Genomic DNA, 21,658 nt, shown 5'->3' on the forward strand with positions numbered 1-21,658 from the left:
GTTCTGAAGGATTCAGTCTATGGTAAAGAGGTCCCACAGCTTTGGTCTCTGAGGCAGTGCATTGTGGTAGGAACGTGAGACATTGCATACTGGCCTACATCACAAGTCAGGGAACAGAAGAGAGGATGGGATGGGACCCTCCAATCTCCTTGACAAGCACTCCAATGACCTAAAAACTTACACTAGTGCTCAGCTTCCACCACATCCCATAGCCCTTCTCCAGGATCCAAGCCTTTATTAACAGACGATCCAGACTGCGTCAGTGTGGCTGTGTGAGCTGTTTTTTCCTTTTAGAATGCTTACACTGAGGTCAATTCTGGGCTTTGCCTTGCAGGTAATATCTGCCGGCACTTGCTGCCCCTGGTTCAGTGCCCCACCCTAATTGTGCATGGCGAGAAGGACCCTCTGGTTCCACGTTTTCATGCCGACTTCATACATGAGCATGTAAAAAGGTCAAGGTGAGTCCGGCCTCAGCATCTCTGAAAGAAAGCAGGAACAGTGGGAGGTGTATACTCCATTTGTAGCAGTGGGTTTAGGGTACCACAGGGACGTGGACAGCAGCAACCCTGACCAGTGGGAAGCCAGTAGCTGAGCAGAAAGGGCCTCTCTGATTCTTGTAATGGGTAAATGTGCAGATGGGAGCCAAGTTTAGTTTTTTGTTTTTGATTTTTGTGGGTTTTAAAATAATTTTGTTGTCAAGGTAATGTTCAGAGGGGTTACAGTTACATAAGTAAGGTAGTGATTACATTTCTTGTCTAACTTGTTACCCCCTTCCCTCATTTTTCTCCCTCTTTCCCTCTCCCTATTCCCCCGCCAACATACTGTCTTGTGAGTATGGCTGTTGCATTGGTTCCTCCTTTGTCCTTTATCTCACCATTTTGTTGTTCCCCTTCCCATCCCTAGTTCTGATAAACATATATGCAATTCCAAGGGTACCAAAATTGAATGCAGTGACAACAGGGGATAAACTATAGGGTAGTAAAAAAGTAAAAAGTAAAAAGAAATAATGTAGTACATTGAGAGCAACAAAGGAAAACCTCTTGTGTCCATGTCTTGAAATTCATTTTGCTTAGCATCATCTTTTTTGGTCATATGTATATATCTATTGAGCTATTCTGCTCATCTGCTAAGATTACCCTAGATGTATACTAATTATTATTAATAAGGGAGACCATGGGACCTATGTTTCTTTGGGTCTGGCTTCACTTAATATGATTTTTTCCATGTTTTAGTGGAGTTTTTTGGTGCTGGTCCTAGAACTTGAACTCAGGGTCTGGACACCATCCAGAGCTTTTTGGCTCAAGGCTAGCACTCTTGTCACTTTAGCCACAGCTCACCTTCTGGCTTTTTGGTGGATAATTGGAGATAAGAGTCTCATGAACTTTCCTGCTTGAGCTGGATTTGAACCTTGATCCTCAGATCTCAGCCTGCTGAACAGCTAGGATTACAGGTATAAGCTACAGGCTCCTGGTGGTGCTTAGATTTTATCAGTCTTATTAACTGAGGCTCCTGGTACTGTTTAGATTTTATCCATCTGATTAACTGAGACAATTTTGTATAATTTGAGAAATTTTAGTTTAGTTTTTTTATTATAAAAATACTACCTATCTAGGAAAAAATGCATAAACAGGAAAACATAATGTTAGTCCTGCTACAGGTTTAAATACTACCATCATTAGCATTTTTATGCATGATGTAATCACAGTCTATATTTCTGAGACCTGCTTTCTCACTTGAAATTATGTTGTAAACTTTTTATGTACTTCAGTCTTAAATGTGTACACACAAAACTGAGAAACCTGTTATCATGAACTGCAAACGTCTGCATGTACTGGCTATGGTGCAGAGCCAGTAAGGAGCAAAGAGAGCTGATAGATTCATATCACCTTGTGGTCAGGCACTGTGGCTCACGTTGTAATCCTAGCTACTCAGGAGACTAATATCTGAGGATCTTAGTTTGAAGCCCAGACAAAAAAGTCTATGAGACTCAAATTAACCACCAAAACAGCTGAAGTGGAAGTTTGGCTCAAGTGGTAGAATGCCAGCCTCAGTACTGGCACCAAAAAAAATCACATTTTTAGACCAGTCTTCAGATTTTTAGACAAGTTTATAAGTTGATTTAATAAGCAGTAAGATATTTTCAAATTAGGCTTTATAAAATTAGAATACTAAATCATGGTTGGGATTTAAAATTGAAACATAATTTTGTGTCAAATGTTTTTACTATTAGATTCATCCTTTCATTAATCCTCCTAAAAGTTTTCTATATAACCTGTCTTTGGGCTTTAATATAATTTCATATTTTTAGAATATGTACATGTGATTTTCTTCATAGCATTTTATATTTTAAAAGGTATTGGCATAAAACACCTAATTGTATTTTACTGCAAACTCATGAAAAATAATACATCCATTTTACAGATAGAAAGCAAGGTTATTCTATGTTAAATATCTTTCAGGTGGTACAGCAGTAAATGACAAATTTTGGATTTTCTCCTACTACATAGTGTTTTCACTACAGCCCAGCTGTCTCTTGTAAACATACTCCTAGTGCAGTGGTCATCTGCCTGGAGTGATATGTCAGTGGCCTGCTTAGTGGTCATCCAGCTCTAGAGAAACAGCATTTTCTGGATAATTCAGAGGGAGCATTTTAGTAAAGTCAGGCTATGAGAAAGTTCAGTATGGCAACTCTTCCAGATACATTGCCTAGCTACAGAATACATAGATATGAGACAAAAATGCACCCTCTTGTATGAGAATTAATTGCTCCAGTAGACTGTCTTGTGGAAGATCATTTTCTTACAATCATAAGCTTGGAACAAATGACCTGAGGGTAAAGTGTTATTAGCAATGATTATCTCAAACTGGCCTGTGTTTTCCACTGTCTCTTCTAAAAGAGCCCTTTACATTGGGCAGGAATATACCTAGAACATTCTTGGCTCATTTGGAAACCCATGAAAGGAAGCTGGATTCCAGGAGTTCGACAGTCCAGCTATGATGGTGTGCAATCTGATAACAAGGAGACCAGCTCAGGAGAATAGGCTTTAATGAAATTGAGATTTCATTCCCTTGCCAGATGCATTATTAATTATACTTATAGACTTATTAATCTGTCCCATCAAAGATGTTTACCTGGATGTTATGTATGATGCAAACCATTTGTTCTGAGTTACATCCTCATCATCAATATTGTCAACTTTTATTGGGTTTATTGGGGCAGAACCTGGCTATAAATCTGTACTTTGTCATAGTTCTGGAGTCTAAGCACAAGGCTGGTTTGGTTTCTGTTGAGTCTTTTCTCCCCAAGTTGTAGATACCCTTCTTTCCCTCATATCTTCATGTGATCTTCCCTCTGCAACTATGTCCAAATTTCTTCTTATAAGGATACTAGTCACCATGTGGCCTCATTTTGAACAAATTAGACTCTGAAATCGCAATGTATTAATTTAGAGGGCACAATTCAGCCCATGACTGTGTTTTAGACCTCATAAGTTAGGGACCCAGCAGAGACCAGTGTCTGGGTTTCATAACCAAGTACAAATGCTGGTCCTTGCCTGGATCCCTCTGTCCCCTTGGCCCTCCCTTGCCAGCATACCTGTTCAGTCACTCAGTCACGGCTCCTCTTCAGTGGGGCTTCTCACAGTGAGGTCTTGTGGCTTTATAGTAATACCTTTTTTCCCTATTTTTTTTCAACTGTCACTTCTTTTTATTATTATTGTTACTTTCATTGTCATTATAGAGGTGATGTACAGAGGGGTTACAGTGACATAACAGGTAATGAATACATTGCTTTCTTGCTTTTTTTTTTTTTTTTGTCGGTAGTGGGGCCTGGGCTCTGTCCCTCAGCTCTTCAGCTCAACGCTCTACCACTTGAGCCACAGTGCCACTTCCAGTTTTCTGGTAGTTAATTAGAGATAAGAGAATCATGGACTTTCCTGTCTGGGCTGGCTTTGAACTGTGATCCTCAGATCTCAGCCTCCTGAGTAGCTAGGATTATAGGTGTGAGCCACCTGCACCTGGCCTTATCTTCCAATTTGAAAGGAAGATATCTGGATCCTTCACTCATGTCAGAGTTACAATGGGTCTGATACCTTCTCAGGCCAGCTCCCTTCCCCAGAGAAGGGCTAGGTAATAGAGCTGTAGTTCAAATTGGTAGAATTCTCACTACCTACTACTGAGGTAGTAAGGGGTTTACACAATGCATACTAGAATTTTTCCCCAATGTAGTCCTTGCTATATCTACTTGTCAATGTAGACATAATAGCTTAAACTTGTGCTTACATTCTTCAACCTTTAATTTGTTCAACTTTTCCCCTATTTCTACACTTTGGTAGCTAATAAAATGCAGAACCCAGAGATAGTTGTTTTTTAAAGGAATTGCAAACCAGCCTTCTTTGACCCAAATCCTAAGCCTCCTCCTACTCAAATCCAAAGTTGTAACAGGACAGAGGTTACAAATAAGATGAGCTTCAACAGCTATAGAAGTAGCTCTGGGCTCAGGCCTTGATAACAGCCATAACTGTCCTGAGGTATTTTGCCATCTGTTTGGTGGCTGGTAGAAGGCTTATTTGCTCAGTACTAAAAACATGAACCTGGAACACTAGGGTGATGAATTCCTATTTGCTCTTTCCTACTATGCAGATAACTCCAAGAGGCTCACTTGCTCAACCCAGTGGACTCTGGACATGTTTTGTTTTCTTATTGCCCTTCTAGCCTTCTCTCTTTAAATAAACTTCTTTAGAAAAGATTTTTTTTAAAGTAATCACTAAACCACCTCTCTCATTTTGTCCAAACCATATGTTACAGGCTATGATTCCAAATATGCTGTTTCTGTCTCTGTTAGGTGAGCACCATAGAGTGACAGTCAGCCCAGGTGCTCAGAGCCTATAGTGGTTTCAGCCCCTGTCTGTTCATAGAAAGTTTACGCAGTTCTTTCCATGGCTCCCCAGTGCTAATTGGTGGTTTTTCACTTCAGATTTTAATAAAAGGTTGAAGGAAAACGATTTTAAGTGGTATGTCTGCCATTGGCTAAAAGAATTTTTGTTTGATTTGTTTAGATTGCATCTAATGCCAGAAGGCAAACACAACCTGCACTTACGTTTTGCGAAAGAATTCAACATGTTAGTGGAAGACTTTCTACAATGAAACTCTATCTGAGGACTTTTGTGGGCTAGAGGTTCTGTGATGAGGGCCTTGATCATGTGACTCCATCACCAAGATACCTCAGCACTGCCCTCTGTCCTCCCATCATGCCTCAGTTCCCAAGAGTCCTGTCCTCCCTACAATGTGATCAAATCAGGTGGGCTGCGTGACATACGGAAAAACCTCAAGTTTTAATGGCTCCAAAATGAAGACTGAGTTCTTTAACATTCTATTGTGGATTTCTATCATTCTCTTAAAAATAAGTTCCTACCATGACTTATTTTCAGATATGCTTCAAGTAGAAAATTTATTCCTGTCTATTTACGGATCTAGAATTCACAGCATACCTTTATCTTATAGGTAAAGATGGGCTTGTCTTTACTTGTATTCATTACCTTGTTCTAAAGGAAGGAAATAAAATCTTCAACAACTCTGTTTCTGCAGATTTGTAGGGTATCTAAGAAAACAGCAAAGAAGGGCAGGTTTGCTTTATCCCCAAACTACTCTTCACTCTTGGTTACTAAGAGGTGTTTAAAAGCTGCCTTTGGGATGTAGAGCTGTAACTCTAGTGGTAGAGTACTAGTGTTGAGCCAAAGAAGCTCAGAGACAGTGCCCAGGACCCAAGTTCAAATCCCCTCCATCAAAGCTGCTTTTGCTGGGCCCATTAATTAACTGTAAGCAGTAGACAAGCTAGGCATTTTGTCTCCATTTTGTGTTCACTCTAGCCATTTTCTCTGCAGTCTTTGGAATCCAGGAAGAACTGTCAATAACATCTTTCCAACAGGGATGGAAGGAACAATAGAGCCTCCTCCAGACAGCCCACCCACTAGACAGTGATGACTTGTTTATCCTCAGCAGTGAGGACAGTGATGACTTCTTAAGAGCCCTTCCCAAAGCAAAAACAGAAATAATGATCAACCAGACCATACTTTGACCAGGACTGTTTAATAATTATGCATTTATGCATAACTGTTTTGCCCTGTCCCTATCTCTTTATTAACCTAAAGCTCATTTTTAAATCTCAAAGAAGACCAAAAGCGTATACTGAAATGCTGCCTTCCCGTGACATTCCTATGTCATGTAATCTTTCTCTGCCCTTTATCATGCTTCTTTATTGGTATATAGAAGTGAATGGCTGGAGCTGGGCGCTGGTGGCTTATGCCTGTAATCCTAGCTTCTCAGGAGGCTGAGATCTGAGGATCATGGTTCAAAGCCAGCGGGGGCAGGAAAGGCCATGAGACTCTTATCTCCAATAAACCACCAGAAAATTGGAAGTGGCACTGTAGCTCAAGTGGTAGAGTGCTTGCCTTGAGCTGAAGAGCTAAGGGACAGCACCCAGGCCCAGAGTTCAAGCCCCACAACTGGAAAAAAAAAAAAAGTGAGTGGCTGGATCTGATGTGTTGAACTCCAAGAGTTTGGGCTTGGAGACTAAAAACTCTGGTTTCATTGGCTCAGTATTGAGAAATTTCTTTTTATAATATTTTGGGCCAGGGGGAAAAATATTTTTAATCTTTTTACTAAAACAGGTATGCAGTTGTTAAAAGTGCTGATGCAGCAATCCTACATTGCTATTAAAATTAAACATTGAGCCAGGTGTTGGTGGCTCACACCTATAATACTAGCTCTCAGGAGGTGGAGATCTCAGAATTGAGGTCCAGAACAGGCCCCGGAAGACAAATCTGCGATAGTCTTACCTCTAGTTCTCCAGCAAAAGACTGGAAGTGGAGATGTGGCTTAAGTGATAGTGAGCCAGCACGGAAGAAAAAAAAAAAACCAAGTGAGTGTGAGAGGCTGTGAACTCAGGCACCAGAGCTGACATTTGAAAGAAAAAAAAGATTAAACTTTGTACTTAAGAAACATGTGAAAGAATAAAAGCTATTCAAAGGATAATAAAGAGTACAGGTATAATACACATGCTTCTTTATTAGCATAGATGTGTTAAAAGACAATACTGTAATTTTAAAGGAGATCCACTTATTACATCAACAGTGAATTTCTGACAGAGGCAAAACTGAGCACCATGGTATACAAATAAAAGACCATGCTGGAGGACAATAAAAGTTCACTAAGGGTGCACGATTTATTTCAGAAGTTCTTAAGCCTCATCTTCACCCTCCTCCTCCTCAAACTCCCCCTGTTCATCAGCAGTGGCGTCCTGGTACTGCTGGTACTCGGACACCAGGTCATTCATGTTGCTCTCAGCCTCAGTGAACTCCATCTCGTCCATGCCCTCACCGGTGTACCAGTGCAGGAAGGCCTTGCGCCGGAACATGGCCGTGAACTGCTCGGAGATGCGCTTGAACAGCTCTTGGATGGCCGTGCTGTTGCCAATGAAGGTGGCCGACATCTTGAGGCCACGCGGGGGGATGTCACACACAGCCGTCTTCACGTTGTTGGGGATCCACTCCACGAAGTAGCTGCTGTTCTTGTTCTGCACATTGAGCATCTGCTCGTCCACCTCCTTCATGGACATGCGGCCTCGGAAGATGGCAGCCACCGTCAGGTAGCGGCCGTGGCGGGGGTCGCATGCAGCCATCATGTTCTTGGAGTCGAACATCTGCTGGGTGAGCTCGGGCACTGTGAGGGCCCGGTACTGCTGGCTGCCCCGGCTGGTCAGGGGGGCAAAGCCTGGCATGAAGAAGTGCAGGCGGGGGAAGGGCACCATGTTCACGGCCAGCTTGCGCAGGTCTGCGTTCAGCTGGCCTGGGAAGCGCAGGCAGGTGGTGACCCCACTCATGGTGGCTGACACCAGGTGGTTGAGGTCTCCATAGGTGGGAGTGGTCAGCTTCAGGGTGCGGAAGCAGATGTCATACAGGGCCTCGTTGTCAATGGAGTAGGTCTCATCTGTGTTTTCTACCAGCTGGTGGACAGATAGTGTGGCATTGTAGGGCTCCACCACAGTGTCTGACACCTTGGGGGAGGGCATGACGCTGAAGGTGTTCATGATGCGGTCTGGGTACTCTTCTCTGATCTTGCTGATGAGCAGGGTGCCCATGCCTGACCCGGTGCCACCTCCCAGAGAGTGGGTCAGCTGGAAGCCCTGGAGACAGTCACAACTTTCTGACTCTTTCCTCACCACATCGAGGACAGAGTCGACCAGCTCGGCTCCCTCTGTGTAGTGGCCCTTGGCCCAGTTATTGCCGGCCCCGCTCTGGCCTGCCAGGAGGAAAGAGAATCTCAGACACAGACTCAAGGGATATTGACTTGTGTCATTCAAATTGTGGATAAGGTATGAGTTCCTAGAAAACCTTTGATATTTTCTTATACACACATTTGTTACATGAAGAGAATATTTTCAGTATATCAGTGATCTTCAAAAGTTCTAGGCATCATGATAAAGAAGCTGGTTGAGAAAGGAAACATCTTAACCAAACCAAAGAGCATCTAAAATGATCAACAGAGGAGTTAGAGGCACATGGCTTAGTGGGTAGGGTGCTAACCAATGAGCAAAAGCATCAGGTACCCAGTTAGAGTCCTGATCTCAGATCAAAAGAAAAAAAGATGAAAAGAAATAAAATGAAGAACAGAACATCATAAATAATTAGGTGCAATTGAACCAGCATGATAGCCCATGCCTGTATTTCAGCTTCTCAAGAAGTGGGAAAAGGAGAGCCCTGGTCCAAGGCTACTCTGGGTCCAGAAAAAAAAATTGAGACCCTGTCTGAAAAATAAAATAAAAATAAAACAGATGACTAGAATATGAGAAGACTTGCCAGGCATATGCAAGTCCCTGAAATCAAACCCCAGTACTCCCCCAAACCAGCTAGTGGGAGGAAGCACAATGTGATCAGAGAGGATGGGCTTTAAGCACTTGTTGAAACATTGGTCATAAGCCCAGCTTATGACCTCTGACATCCCCAAATGGTTACTGGTTGTCCACAGTTCCATGAAATTACCTGCATTTGTGAAGCCCTAGTGGAAGATTACTTTGTTCTCTGTTTTTTCCCTTCAGAGGCTGCTCTGTCATGGAGGGCTGGTCAGGGCTCTGCAGCCTAGCACTGATCTCTGAGATGTCTGAGGGGCCTGCAGCATGACCCCAACATACTGAGTGTGTGATGCCAGGCCTGGGGGTGTATGGATCCAGGCTTAGCTCGACAGTGAACACAGAATGGTAGAGTGCATGGGTTTAGGAAGAAGGGGATCAATTTGTTATGTGCCATGAGCCATGATGACATACCGAACACAAAGTTGTCTGGCCTGAAGATCTGGCCAAATGGTCCCGACCTCACTGAATCCATGGTGCCCGGCTCCAGGTCCACCAGGATAGCCCGAGGGACATATTTGTTGCCTGTGGGAAAAGAGTTGATTTAGACCTGTGCTTGGCAAGCAAGTCATGAGCAGAGCTCATAAGTCATAGGTAACTCTCACAGCATCATTTATTACAGAAAATTCCAGCACTGAGACAAAAGGAGGAAACAGAAATGGACACACTGAGCATGCTTCATCCAGCAGGAGTCTTCAGCAACTAAATAGACTATTTTGCAGTTGACATTGAAAACACTATGCAAACAGCATTTCCTTATCACTTGTATGCTCCTAGGTCCTTTCCTCTGCCACTTATGGAAAGCCCGGATGCCATCCAAACACTTACCAGCAGCTTCATTGTAGTACACGTTGATTCTCTCCAGCTGCAAGTCACTGTCGCCATGGTAACTGCCAGTGGGGTCGATGCCATGCTCATCACTGATGACTTCCCAAAACTGAGATGAAATTGAATCATGTCATGGTCTGGAATGCTAACTGTCACCAAAGATGGCTTTGAATGGTAGCCATTCTGGTCAGGCAGTGGAAAAGAGCCTAGAGAGCTGCTGCCCTCCATTTCCTGCAGCAGCTGCTTGCTGCAGAGGGGCTTGGAAATCCACAGCACAGCGCATCGGCCATATTAAGAACACAGACTGAAAGGCTGGGAGGAGCCTGGGGGTGAGGGCATAGAAAATCCCTTTCTAGGAAGCTGTGTAAGGAGGAGGCTCTATCTCTCTAAAAGAACTGAAACTGGGCTTAGTCTAAGCTGATGATTTGGTCCAGGTAAGAAAGAGGTTCCAGTGGTCTCACCCAGCATTGCCTCCAGGGCTCAATGGCATCTGGCACAGACCCCCACACAGCTTTCAACAGGCCAGATTTATGCTACTGTCCTACATACTGGCCTCTGGGCACTGACTCCCAGCTGAGAGTGGGCTGGGAAAAACAGGCACAATTCTGGGAGATGCCCGGGCTGCAGTGGAGGAAGCTGGCCATCATGAGGCAGTCTCCTTTGTGAATCAGCAGCAGGAAAGGGGGCGGGACATAAAGATTGGCACTATGGCAGTTTTGAAAGAGACCATGTCCTTGTAGGGGTGCCTGCCCACACCCATGCACCATGCCCATGGCTGCCTCCAGCTGCCATCAGGAATGACAGCTCCCACCCTGTGCAGTCACCTGCCTCCTTAAAGATGAGTAAGACCATCCATCTCCCTTTAGATCATGTCTAGACAGTGCCTGGATTCAGAGAATTTCGCTTTTTCTCATTGACATTTATCACATTAAAAACTAACATTAAGGAAATTGCAAGACACTTATCATTTTAAAGCACACAATAAACCACATTTTAATTTACACGTTTTTATAAAAAAATGTGCTTTCTAAAATAAAAATAATGATAAAGGTGTCATTTCACAATTTTGCTAATCTCTTCCCTATCTGGCTTATTAGAAGACATTCGGCCTCTCATATCTGTATTCAGTCTAATGCAGTACTGTATTCTGGTTGGATTATATAAAGAGAGTCTGGCCTCACACCATCTCAGGGATCTTCACTGAAACACTGAAAACGCTGAGCTAGAAAACAGCCCATCTTAATGGAAATGGGGTAGGGAATGAAGTCTCACTCAGAAAAGAACTGTTCTTGCCTATCTGACACCAGTCTGTTGACCTAAAGAGAAGCCTCTATACCTGTCAGCCCAATGACACTGCATTTCTTTCATTCAAACCGGACAAAAATGCATGAACAACATTCACATGAGACCATGGCTACAGATGACCTTAGTCTCTCGCAGTACTGATGCAGCTGAGGAATGCACACTCACCCCTGCAGAAGGGTGTTGCCTCTCGATAATTTAAAAGCCCTAGATTAAAGGCCAACACAAGTCGCCTACAGGGATCCGGCAGGTCGAGCGGCTTCCTGGGCCACTCAGCCCAGAAAGTAGCTTTGCCATGCGGAATACGCCGCCTGGGCGGCCAGGGACCACCGCAGGCTCTGCTGGGTCCAGGCCCTGCACCCTCCCCGCCCTGCCAACACATAACCTGGGGACCGCTGGCCCCCGACAGCGACCCCACAAGACCCCCTCCCCTCCTCCAGCGGCGCGCCCACCTTGGCGCCGATCTGGTTGCCGCACTGGCCCGCCTGGATGTGCACGATCTCCCGCATGGTGCCGGCTGCGGAGCAGGTGGAGGCGCTGTCTGTCAAGGCGGGGCGCGCGGGGCGAACTGGAAGGGTCCTAGGCGCAAAGGCTTGCCGCCGCGCCCCGGCTCCGCCTTTTATACCCCAGCCCGCCCGGCCCACGCTGACGTCATGGTGGGCGGGGCTGCGGGAGGCGCGGCCGGGACTGCGGCACCGCGAGGGGGAGCCGGGGCGCGGTGCGAGGTCCGGGGGCGCTGGGGCACGTCGCCGGGGCCGCTGGATCCCAGGAGGGCGCCGGGCCCTGGCATGAGGCGGCCTAGGGCGGTGCCCAGGACTCGTTCCAGCCCGCCGGTTGCCCTCTCCGTTCACGGGCGCGGCTGGCACCCTCGCTGGGTCTGTAGGTTACTTCGCAGCCCCTTCTGGTCGCTCACTCCTTGGAGCGGGGCGGGAGCCCGGGCCCTGCACGGGGCTGGGGGCTAGGCCCGAGCGCCGGCCTCCTCCCCCGGCGCCTGGGGAGGCCAAGGCTGCCCAAGACCCCGAACTCCTGTAACCCGCCAAGCCCTCGACGCTGTGACCGGCCCTCTGTCCATTCTGTGGGGACGTCGTAGCTTGTTAAGGGCCAAGTGGGGCGCCCCATGCAGAGTAGTAAAAGAGCTGGGGGAGGCGGCTGTCTTCAAGGACAGGGATGGAGGCCAGGGGACTAAATACCTCTACAAGTAAAGCTGGGGGCTTGGAGAAGTGCTGGGTGTTGGATTTGTCACAGTCTGCTTGGAGCTCTTGGGACTCCTTGTAATAAAAGCCCCTTCAGTGTGTGTGTGTGTGTGTGTGAAATGAAGGGATTTGACAGCAGCATGGAATGGTCAGCGATGTGCACATTTCCTGTGTTAGGTCAGTTACCCTCACTGAATTTCATAGACCTGCATTATACAGTCATGTGTGGCCATGGAGCAGCTGAAATGTATGAAGTTTGAATTGATGTTACAGCAATGAGTGTGAAGCACACCGGCTTTCATAGGCTCTGTAAGTTATGACCATGTAAGTCACTCCCTTGCTTATTTCTATATTGACTACAAATCAAATTGATGTTTGGGATGTATTTTGAAATTAATTTCACTTGTTTTATTTTAACTTAAAAAATGAGAAAGGACAAGACACCAGTGGCTCATGCCTGTAATTCTAGCTACTCAGGAAGAGATCTGAGGATCATAGTTCAAAGCCAGTCCAGATAGGAAAGTTCATGAGAATTTGATTTCCAATTAGCCACCAAAAAGCCAGAAGTAGAAGTGTGACTCAAGTGGCAGAACGTTAGCCTTGAACACAGAAGATAAGAGACTGTACCGGGGCCTGTAGTTTAAGTCCCAGTACCTGTACAGAGCGGGGGGGGGGGGGGGGGGGGGGGGGGGGGATAGAGAGTCAGACAAAGAAAGACAGAGACAGAAAGATAAAATGAGAAAGGTAGGAAAATGAAAAAAAAATACAGATATGTCTCACAGTCACAGCTCACATATCTACTGAGCAACACTTCTCTAGACTCAGTTTATATGAGCCCAATTTCACTGGCAGGAAGGAGAGTGAAAGACCTGACCATCCACAGAGCTGGTGAGTGAAGGAATCCATATTCCTTCTACAAAGAGAAAGCCCATTGGACTGTCCTGTGCTTGGGCAGGATGAGTTTGGGGCTAACCTGAATTATTCTCCACGAAGATCATGAACAATGTGCAGGTGAACAGGGGCCTCCACATTTTACCTCTCTGGATATAAAACAACAGTAATTATAGACAGCCTGGAGCTGGCTTTGTGAGTAGGAAATGAGAAGCTGTGTATGAAAGGGGATTAAATTTATGGAGCAAAGAAGCTTTCATAAGCCCAAGACAGTGCTGTCATTAAAACGTGAATCTGACTTGCCGTACTAACAGCTGGTCTGCATCACAGAAGGGAGAAGCCAGTCAGGAGTGAGTCATCTCTGGGGCTAAGTCACATCATCAGGAGGCCAGACCTCCAGGGGCCTCCCAGCAGGCAGGTGGGTGCCTGGTCTCTCCTCCCAGGGTAGGATGGAAGTCCTACATTCTCTCCTCTTCCTGCTCAAACTGCTGGCCCCATCGGACAGCTTGTCCACTCATGCTATTTCCAGGGATCCAGGGCTTAGCCTTCACCTTCTCTCCACACCACCTTCCAACTCCACATCTTAGCTCTTCACTATCAGCTGGAGCTTTCCAGAACCTTTCCAGAAAGTCTCTGGGTGATGTCACTAATTGCAGTGTTTCTTGTCAGCCTTTACTGTTTCATTCAATTGCAAAGTTTATTGCCAAAAGGAGCAGAGAATGAGCCTTGGAGTGGATAATGCTGATGACAGGGGTCCCCTTACAGGTGGACATTAGATCACCTCAGGGGGTGAGCCTGATCTACTATGAAGTGTCACATCTATTCTTATGACAAGTGCTAATCTGGGTCTTTAAAGCAAAAAATGCTATCCATGGTCAGGTGTTAAATTCTCATTAGGCTGCATATTTTCTGATGATAAAACATAAAAATTTAGAAAGTACTAAAGAACAAGAGTGTACCTTTCCACTGTTCTCCAAGTGTATTTTCTTTCACAGGCCCTTTTTCCCTTTCTTCCTAGAGACTATTTCAAGGATACAGGCGGGTGTGTATGTAGGTTCTATACAAATACTATGCCCCTTTATAAAAAGGGACTAGAACATTTGAGGATCTGGTATCTGTAGGGAACCTGGAATTAGTTAACCACAGATACCAAGGGACAACTATAAGTATCCACTGGAGTTGTTACAGGGCTGAATAAACTTTTATGTGAAAATACTTACAATACTACTGGTCACCTAATAACTGGTATATAAACCTGAGCTGTTACAATTAGAATTATTCCTCCCTCCCTCTCTCCTTCCATCTTTCCTTCCTAAAGCTCTTCTCTATAAATTCAGACTCAACTTCAGTATTGCTGCTATAGTTTAGATAGTGACCGTCTCCCAGTTGCCCATGTGTTAAAGGCATGGTCCCTATCTTGTGGCAGGTGGTAAATCTCTCAGGAGGCCTGGTGGGAGTTAGGTTTTGTGGATCTGCCCTTCAGGAGATAATAGGATCTTTCCCTCTTTTCCTTTACTTCCTATCCAACATGTGGTAGACAGCTTCCTTCCCCATGAGCTCCTACCATAATGCACCATGCAACCACAGGCCCCAAAGCATTAAACCCAGTGGCCATGGTGTGAAATCTCTAAAATTGTGAGTCAAAATAAATCTTTATACCTCATCAGCAGTTTACCTGTTTTTTGTTTTGTTTTTTTTTTTTCAAGTCCTGTGGGGCTTGAGCACTGTCTGGGTCTGGGCACTGTTCCTGAGCTTCTTTTACTCAAGGCTAGCACTCTACCACTAGAGCCACAGCACCACTTCCAGCCTTTTCTGTTTATGTGGTACTGAAGAATCCAACCCGGGCTTCATGCATGCTAGGCAAGCACTCTACAACTAAGCCACCTTCCCAGCCCAACCCTCTAGTATTTTGTTACAGTCACAGAAACTTGACTAACAGTCACTTTCTGTGTGATACTCTTATTAGGCAAAACAGCTCCCTCCTTCTGTGCCTTGTGTACATGCTTCCTTGTTGTATTCGTTGGGCCTGGCCCAAAAGAAGAAAGGAAGTCTAGATATAAATAAGCAGTAGCAGCCCTCAGAAGTGAGTTGAGGCATTGTTTGGTTGCTCCTCACCTACCCACACCCAGAGAACCTGCAGATCTGTGAGTGATCCTATGCTTGGCAAGTCTGGGTTCCATAACCCCCAGTTCCCTGAGTTGCCAGGAAACCTTGAACAGCCTGTTTTCCTGACACTTCCCAGCTTTCTGGCTCCCTTGCCACCTATTTTCTGAGCACAGGCTCTTTTCACACGTCACTAAGATCTAGGCTGCCAAGGATTTGGGTGTGGCTGGCCATGCTGCCCTCCATTTGGCCACACCAGTGCAGAAAGAGCCCCAGTCATTTGTCTTAGAAGCTCCAGGGCCCAAGATCTGTCCCATTTCACTTTCAGGGAAAATAGCAGTTATGGAAAAGGTGAGGTCAACATTTTCCTGGTAGTAAGAAAGTAAGTGGCTGTGGAGAGCCTAATAAATCCATGTCTGCTGAAAGTATGCAGGGGAGAGTTTTGAAACAAATAGGAAGGGGGAGACCTGAGGGCCCAGCCCACAGACTTTCACCCTGTCTACTCTTTCCTTAGACCCCTCCCTTCATGCCAGGCCTTGCCAAAGCCATAACCACACTGTTGCAGAACAGCCTCTCCGTGCCCGCCCCCACCATGCTCTACATTGCTTTCAGAGCAGCCTGCAGTGGGAGCAACAAGAATCCCACCACCAAACCAAGAAATAGCCAGGGGGGAATGCTCTGGAATATGAAGGGTCTTCTTCTAGCTAGCTAGATGATAACATTGAGGACAATTTTTAGAAGGTCTTCCTTGGGTCTAAAGCATTTATGTTATGAGGATGTCTAATCTTCAGCCTCCTTGGTTGTGCAGTCTGGATCTTTATAAGAACCCCAAATTGGTCCTGGTTTTTAGGGTTCCCTCAACACTCTGGCACATGTGCCAACACAGGAAGGCCTTGCATTGAGGTCTGTATTCACCTGGTCCAGAAAAACCTAGGCAGGTGCTTGTCCCCACTCATGGTCTGCTACCAGGTGGTTGAAGTCTCCATAGGTGGATATAGTCAGCATCAGGGTGGGGAAACAGATGTCTCAATACAGGTTTCACCTGTGTTTTCCAACAACTGGTAAATGGATAGTGTGGCATTGTAAGGCTCTACCTCAGTGTCTGACACCTTGGGCGAGGGCATGACGCTGAAGGTGTTCATGATGCGGTCTGGGTACTCCTCTCGGATCTTGTTGAGAATCAGGGTGCCCATGTCTGACCCGGTGCCACCTCCCAGGGAGAGGGCCAGCTGGAAACTCTGGAGACAGTCACACCTTTCCGACTCCCACCACACCACATCCAGCACCGACTCCACCAGAACAGCTCCTGCTGTGTGGTGGCCCTCGCCCAGTTATTGCCTGCCCTGCTCTGGCCTGCCAGGGGGAAAGAAATGATAAGACATGGACTCAATAAATGCCCACTGTATCATTTGTACCATAGACAAGGCCAGACTGGTCTTAGAGTAGCAGATTCTTTTCTTTGGCTACAATGTTTTTTTTCTCTCTTTTTGTTTTTTACCTAAAAGATAATTTTTGATGTATCAGAGATACTGAACTGCTGGGAACAGCAGGAATGAGGAAATGTGGTCATGGGTTATAAGTGACTGATAGACAAGAACAGCTCTGCTATGCTTTGGCCTGGTGTTGTGTCCACAGCCAACAGTGAACAGTGCATGGCAACACACTAGAAGATGGGATTTGGGAATTTTTTTACCCTAAAGAGATGTTTAAGAAGATAAAGATGTTTAATCTGATTTAAAGATTACACATGTATCTGAAACTTCATTGTACCTTATTATTATTACAAATTTTGTTTTCTTTCTCTATCAATGGAAAGATCTGAGATCATAGTAAAATACAAATCCAAGTTGAGCAAACCCGGAGAGTGTCTAAAAGGAAGAACTGAACATTCTACAAATACTCTAGGTTTAATTAAACAAGGAAAGAGAAGAAAACTGTGATCAGAGAGTAAGAAGAGCACCAAGCATTTGTCTGCACTTTGGTCATAAGCTGTTCTTTGACCTTTGGTGCCCTGAGGTAGCTAGCTGTTGCCCCTTTGTAATTCCTTGAGCCTGTAAAGCCCTGGTGGAAGCTTCCCTTACTCTCTGTTCTTTGCTTCAGAAGCTGCTCTGTCATGGAGGGCTAGCCCAGCCTCTGCAGGCTGGCACTGATCTCTGAAGTGACAGAGTGGTCTGAAGTATGACCTCAGCATACTGGGAAGGTTAAGGCCAGGACTGAGGCTGTGTAGATATGGGCTTAGCTCAACACTAAACATAGGGAATGGTGGAGTGGATGGTCATGTTCCATGAACCATGATGACAAACCGAACACAAAGGTGTCTGGCCTGAAGATCTGGCCAAATGGTCCCGACCTCACTGAATCCATGGTACCCGGCTCCAGATCCACCAAGATAGCCCGAGGGACATATTTGTTACCTGTGGGAACAAGAGCTGATTTAGACCTGTGCTTGGCAAGCAAGTCATGAGCAGAGCTCATAAGTCATAGGTAACTCTCACAGCATCATTTATTACAGAAAATTCCAGCACTGAGACAAAAGGAGGAAACAGAAATGGACACACTGAGCATGCTTCATCCAGCAGGAGTCTTCAGCAACTAAACAGACTATTTTGCAGTTGACATTGAAAACACTATGCAAACAGCATTTCCTTATCATTTGTATGCTCCTAGGTCCTTTCCTCTGCCACTTATGGAAAGCCCGGTTGCCATCCAAACACTTACCAGCAGCTTCATTGTAGTACACGTTGATTCTCTCCAGCTGCAAGTCACTGTCGCCATGGTAACTGCCAGTGGGGTCGATGCCATGCTCATCACTGATGACTTCCCAAAACTGAGATGAAATTGAATCATGTCATGGTCTGGAATGCTAACTGTCACCAAAGATGGCCTTGAACGGTAGCTATTCTGGTCAGGCAGTGGAAAAGAGCCTAGAGAGCTGCTGCCCTCCATTTCCTGCAGCAGCTGCTTGCTGCAGAGGGGCTTGGAAATCCACAGAGCAACGGCCATATTGTGGAAGGTGGGAGGGGCTTAGAGGAGAAGTGGGCAGCTTATAGGAAACTGAACACAGCGGGTCTTTTGCTACTTCAAGCAGTACCAAATATGGCTAAATCCAGGGTTTGGTGGGTCCTGGTTGCCTGCCCCACACAAACCTCAACAGCACAGGTTTATCACTGTTAGCCATTTTGGCTTCAGGGTACTGATCATGGAAGAATGCACCAATTAGGGAGGGATGGAGCCCAGAAAGGCATTAGGTCAGCTGTAAAATGAGCTGGCCATTGTAAGAATACAAAGTCCAGCATGAGATTGCAGCAGTAATGAGGACAGAGAGATATTCTTACATCCGTACCCACCAACAGCCACCACCATAGCTGCAGCTGTCTCTGTATGGCACTGTATGCCCACCCAGTGTTGGCTCCTTTATAGATGGAAACAATATGATTGTGTTATAGGTCATTACATTTAGGCTCATCTGTATGACCCTATGGCCAACTAAAACCTGATCCAAACAGATATAAACAAATTAATTCCTTGCTCTGGTGGCTTATACCTGCAATCCTAGCAACTCAAGAGACTGAAAACCCATGAGACTCCTATCTCCAGTTAACCACCCAAAAATCCAGAAGTGGAGCCATGACTCAAGTGGTAGAGTGATAACCTGGAACAAAAACCTCAGGGACAGAGCCCAGGCCTTGAGTTCAAGCCTTAGGGCTTGAACACATGCATGAGTGCACACTCTCACACACACACACACACACACACACACACACACACACATATCAAAAAGGATCATTATGACTGGGAGAATAATTTTGGTCTCAGTAATCTGAAACCATCTGAATTAAACAGATAAGAGATTGATGAGAACAACTTGCAAAAATTTTATGTAAAGGAATGGGATGTCAAACAGATTAGGCTGTAAAACAGTCCTGTTGGAAGTAGACACTAACTTTGGACTAGGCATTGGCTAATGTTGGATGCAAATGTTCAATCTACAAAAGGACAAGAATAGAAGATTTTGCTCCAATATGGAAACCACAAAGTTATGTGTCTTTGGGATAAGACACATGGATTTGTCTTCAGGATAAAAGTTGGGTGCAGAATTGGAATAGGCAGTTTAAATATTCACTGTCTTCATGGGGTGATAATATCATAGAGGGCTGCATTATATGCCTTCATGTTCACATTCAACATGCAAGGGCTTAATAAGTGTCCACACTAGACAGATTCCTTCCTTTTCTGTGGACTTCAGGAAGAGGGGGTGGAAAAATGTTGGTACGACTATGTGATTCTCTAATGTGCATCTCAATTTATTTTTCCTACCTAATGTACTGGTCTCAGGACCAAGTCAGTAACTTACTACACAATAAACTGCAACTATACCCATTATGTCAAAATTCCTAAGGGCCCAACAGCATGAGTTAATCTCCTTTGGCAGAACTGGGTTAACATTGAATGCAGCTGTGTTACCTAGCCGTGTTAACTAGTGCCACTAGTTAGTGCCCTACATGAATGAGAGTGGACAGAAGGAGACATGTTCACTATATTGATTGCTTCTGGCTAGTTTTCCCAGCATGGTGACCAAACCTTTTAACCTTTCCAAAGTTGGACATATTTGATAAAGATAAAATGATCACTGGAGAGAAAGAGGAAGGAAGGTAGCTGAGAGTAAATGGATGCATATCGGCTTATACAACAAGAGAAAATCAGTGTTTTTATTAATGCCTTCAGAGACTCAGAGAAAAAGACCACATTGTCTCTTAGCTCAGCTACAGCAGATGTCTGAAAGAATCAAAACATATAGTGCTAAGACCATCTGCTTTGGAAACCTGACAGAGTTTTCAAACTTTGTCACTCAAGGAGATATTTTGGTCATAAAATATGGCAATGGACTAGAATGACTGTTAATGACCATGTGGGTCTCTGGCAATGTGGCAACATTTCTATGTCTCTTATCTTTTTAGGTTACTGTTTTGAGATGTGGTATAACATTGACCTTATCGTCAATAAGCAATAACTATCTTATGCAAGTAGGTTTGATGCTAATGATCAAATGCACTGAGCAACTAAGTTAAAGTCCCTTTAGGATGAGATAAGATGACTGACTTGAAAAAGAACTGGATTTAACTCACCATTGCTTCACTTCTGAACTAGTTCTGTGCACATTTATAATAAGATTCAAATAGCAATAAATCATGACAGGAGGACCTTAGTCTTTTTTTTTGCTATAACAATACATGACAGCAGATGATTTTTTTACAGCAAGGTTATTTTGGAAGCTGAGAAGTTCAAGAGCATCAACCTGGCTTTTGCCTGGCCTCTGGAGAGGCCTTTGTCATACACAATAATATGACATAAGATGGAAGGAGTCTGCTGGGCGTCTGTGGCTCATGTCTATAATCCTAGCTTCTCAGGAGACTGAAACCCGAGGACTATGGTTCCAAGCCAGGCCAGACAGGAAATCTGTGAGACTACAATTAACCATCAAAGAGCTGGAAGAAGAGCTGTGGCTCAAGTAGTAGAGCACTAGCCTTGAGCAACAAAGCTCAGGGACAGCATCCAGGCCCTGAGTTCAAGACTCAGAACTGGTACAATAATAATGATATGATGATGATGATGATGATGATGATGATGATGATGATAATAATGATGATGATGATGATGAAAGAGATGAAGGAAGGAAGAAAAGATGGAAAGAGTCATATGTAGGAGAGGAAAGAAGAAAACTACTGCTGAATGTATTTATAGCCTCATGTTCTAAAGATAAGCTTCTTCCATGAAAATGTTATGAATCCCTTTGTGAGAGTAGAGCCCATCAGGACCCAAAAGCCTACCATCATCATAAAAGCCATCCCCAAGGAGGGAGTTGTGGCATTGGATGGGGAGCCCACTGTGTTTAGCTGGAGAAAGATCTACAAGAGGAGTCCCTGAGAGCCCCAGCTCGCAGCATCTGGGGAGATTACCACCTTGTGACCCTGAAGGGTTTATCCAGCAGTCTATATCACATGCATTTTGTTAATTAAACTGGAAACCTTTACTGTGGTGTGTGTGTGTGTGTGTGTGTGTGTGTGTGTGCATGCATGCATGAGAGAGAGAGAGGGAGAGAGAGGGTGAGGGAAGGAGGAAGAGAGAGAAGGAGAGAGAGAGAGAGAGAGTGAGAGAGAGAGAGGGAGGGAGGGAGGGAGGGAGGGAGGGAGAGAGAGAGTAACCTGGACCTTGAACTCAGGGCCTAGGCTCTGTCCCTGAGTTTCTTTTGCTCAAGGCTAGCACTTTTCCACTTGAGCCATGGCTTTTTCTGAGTAGTTTATTCGAGATAAGAGTCATGGATTTTCCTGCCTCAGATCTCAGCCTCCTGAGCAGCTAGAATTATAAGTGTGAGCCACCAGTAGCCAGGAAAGAAATCTTTACTTTTAACTCTTTGAGATCTTTAATGCACTTTAGT

General features: G+C 45.0%; 2 protein-coding genes and 1 pseudogene across 2 annotated transcripts in view; 1 reads left to right on the plus strand and 2 right to left on the minus strand.

The window, feature by feature from the left end:
- The window catches only part of Bphl (biphenyl hydrolase like), a 29,095-nt gene extending 23,520 nt beyond the window's left edge, over positions 1-5,575 (plus strand). The window contains exons 6-7 of the mRNA XM_070024643.1: positions 335-458; positions 5,058-5,575. Of these exons, the coding sequence (XP_069880744.1) occupies positions 335-458; positions 5,058-5,145 (212 nt within the window). The 3' untranslated portion in view covers positions 5,146-5,575. The remainder of the gene's footprint in view (positions 1-334; positions 459-5,057) is intronic.
- A 1,472-nt stretch (positions 5,576-7,047) lies between these two features.
- Positions 7,048-11,615, minus strand: LOC138828471 (tubulin beta-2A chain). The gene is made up of 4 exons (XM_070024642.1): positions 11,488-11,615; positions 9,734-9,842; positions 9,320-9,430; positions 7,048-8,298 (listed from the first exon to the last, which is right to left on the minus strand). Exons 1-4 carry the CDS (start codon positions 11,542-11,544, stop codon positions 7,238-7,240), a joined length of 1,338 nt encoding a protein of 445 aa, XP_069880743.1. The 5' UTR covers positions 11,545-11,615; the 3' UTR covers positions 7,048-7,237.
- Positions 11,616-16,152: 4,537 nt separating this feature from the next.
- Positions 16,153-18,585, minus strand: LOC138827715 (tubulin beta-2A chain-like; annotated as a pseudogene).
- Positions 18,586-21,658: the final 3,073 nt, after the last annotated feature.

The sequence above is a fragment of the Dipodomys merriami genome, unplaced genomic scaffold (genome assembly GCF_024711535.1).
Source record: "Dipodomys merriami isolate MVZ:Mamm:240054 unplaced genomic scaffold, mDipMer1.0.p SCAF_16, whole genome shotgun sequence".
In the NCBI taxonomy this organism is placed as follows: domain Eukaryota; kingdom Metazoa; phylum Chordata; class Mammalia; order Rodentia; family Heteromyidae; genus Dipodomys; species Dipodomys merriami.

What these genes read in the sequence shown, in the direction of transcription:
- LOC138828471 (XM_070024642.1), bottom strand. Translation starts at nt 11,544, where the DNA reads ATGCGGGAGATCGTGCACATCCAGGCGGGCCAGTGCGGCAACCAGATC. An exon ending in GCAACCAGATCGGCGCCAAG is followed by an intron (nt 9,843 to 11,487) that starts GTGGGCGCGCCG and finishes ATTTCATCTCAG; the next exon opens with TTTTGGGAAGTCATCAGTGA. An exon ending in GCCAGACAACTTTGTGTTCG is followed by an intron (nt 8,299 to 9,319) that starts GTATGTCATCAT and finishes TCCTCCTGGCAG; the next exon opens with GCCAGAGCGGGGCCGGCAAT.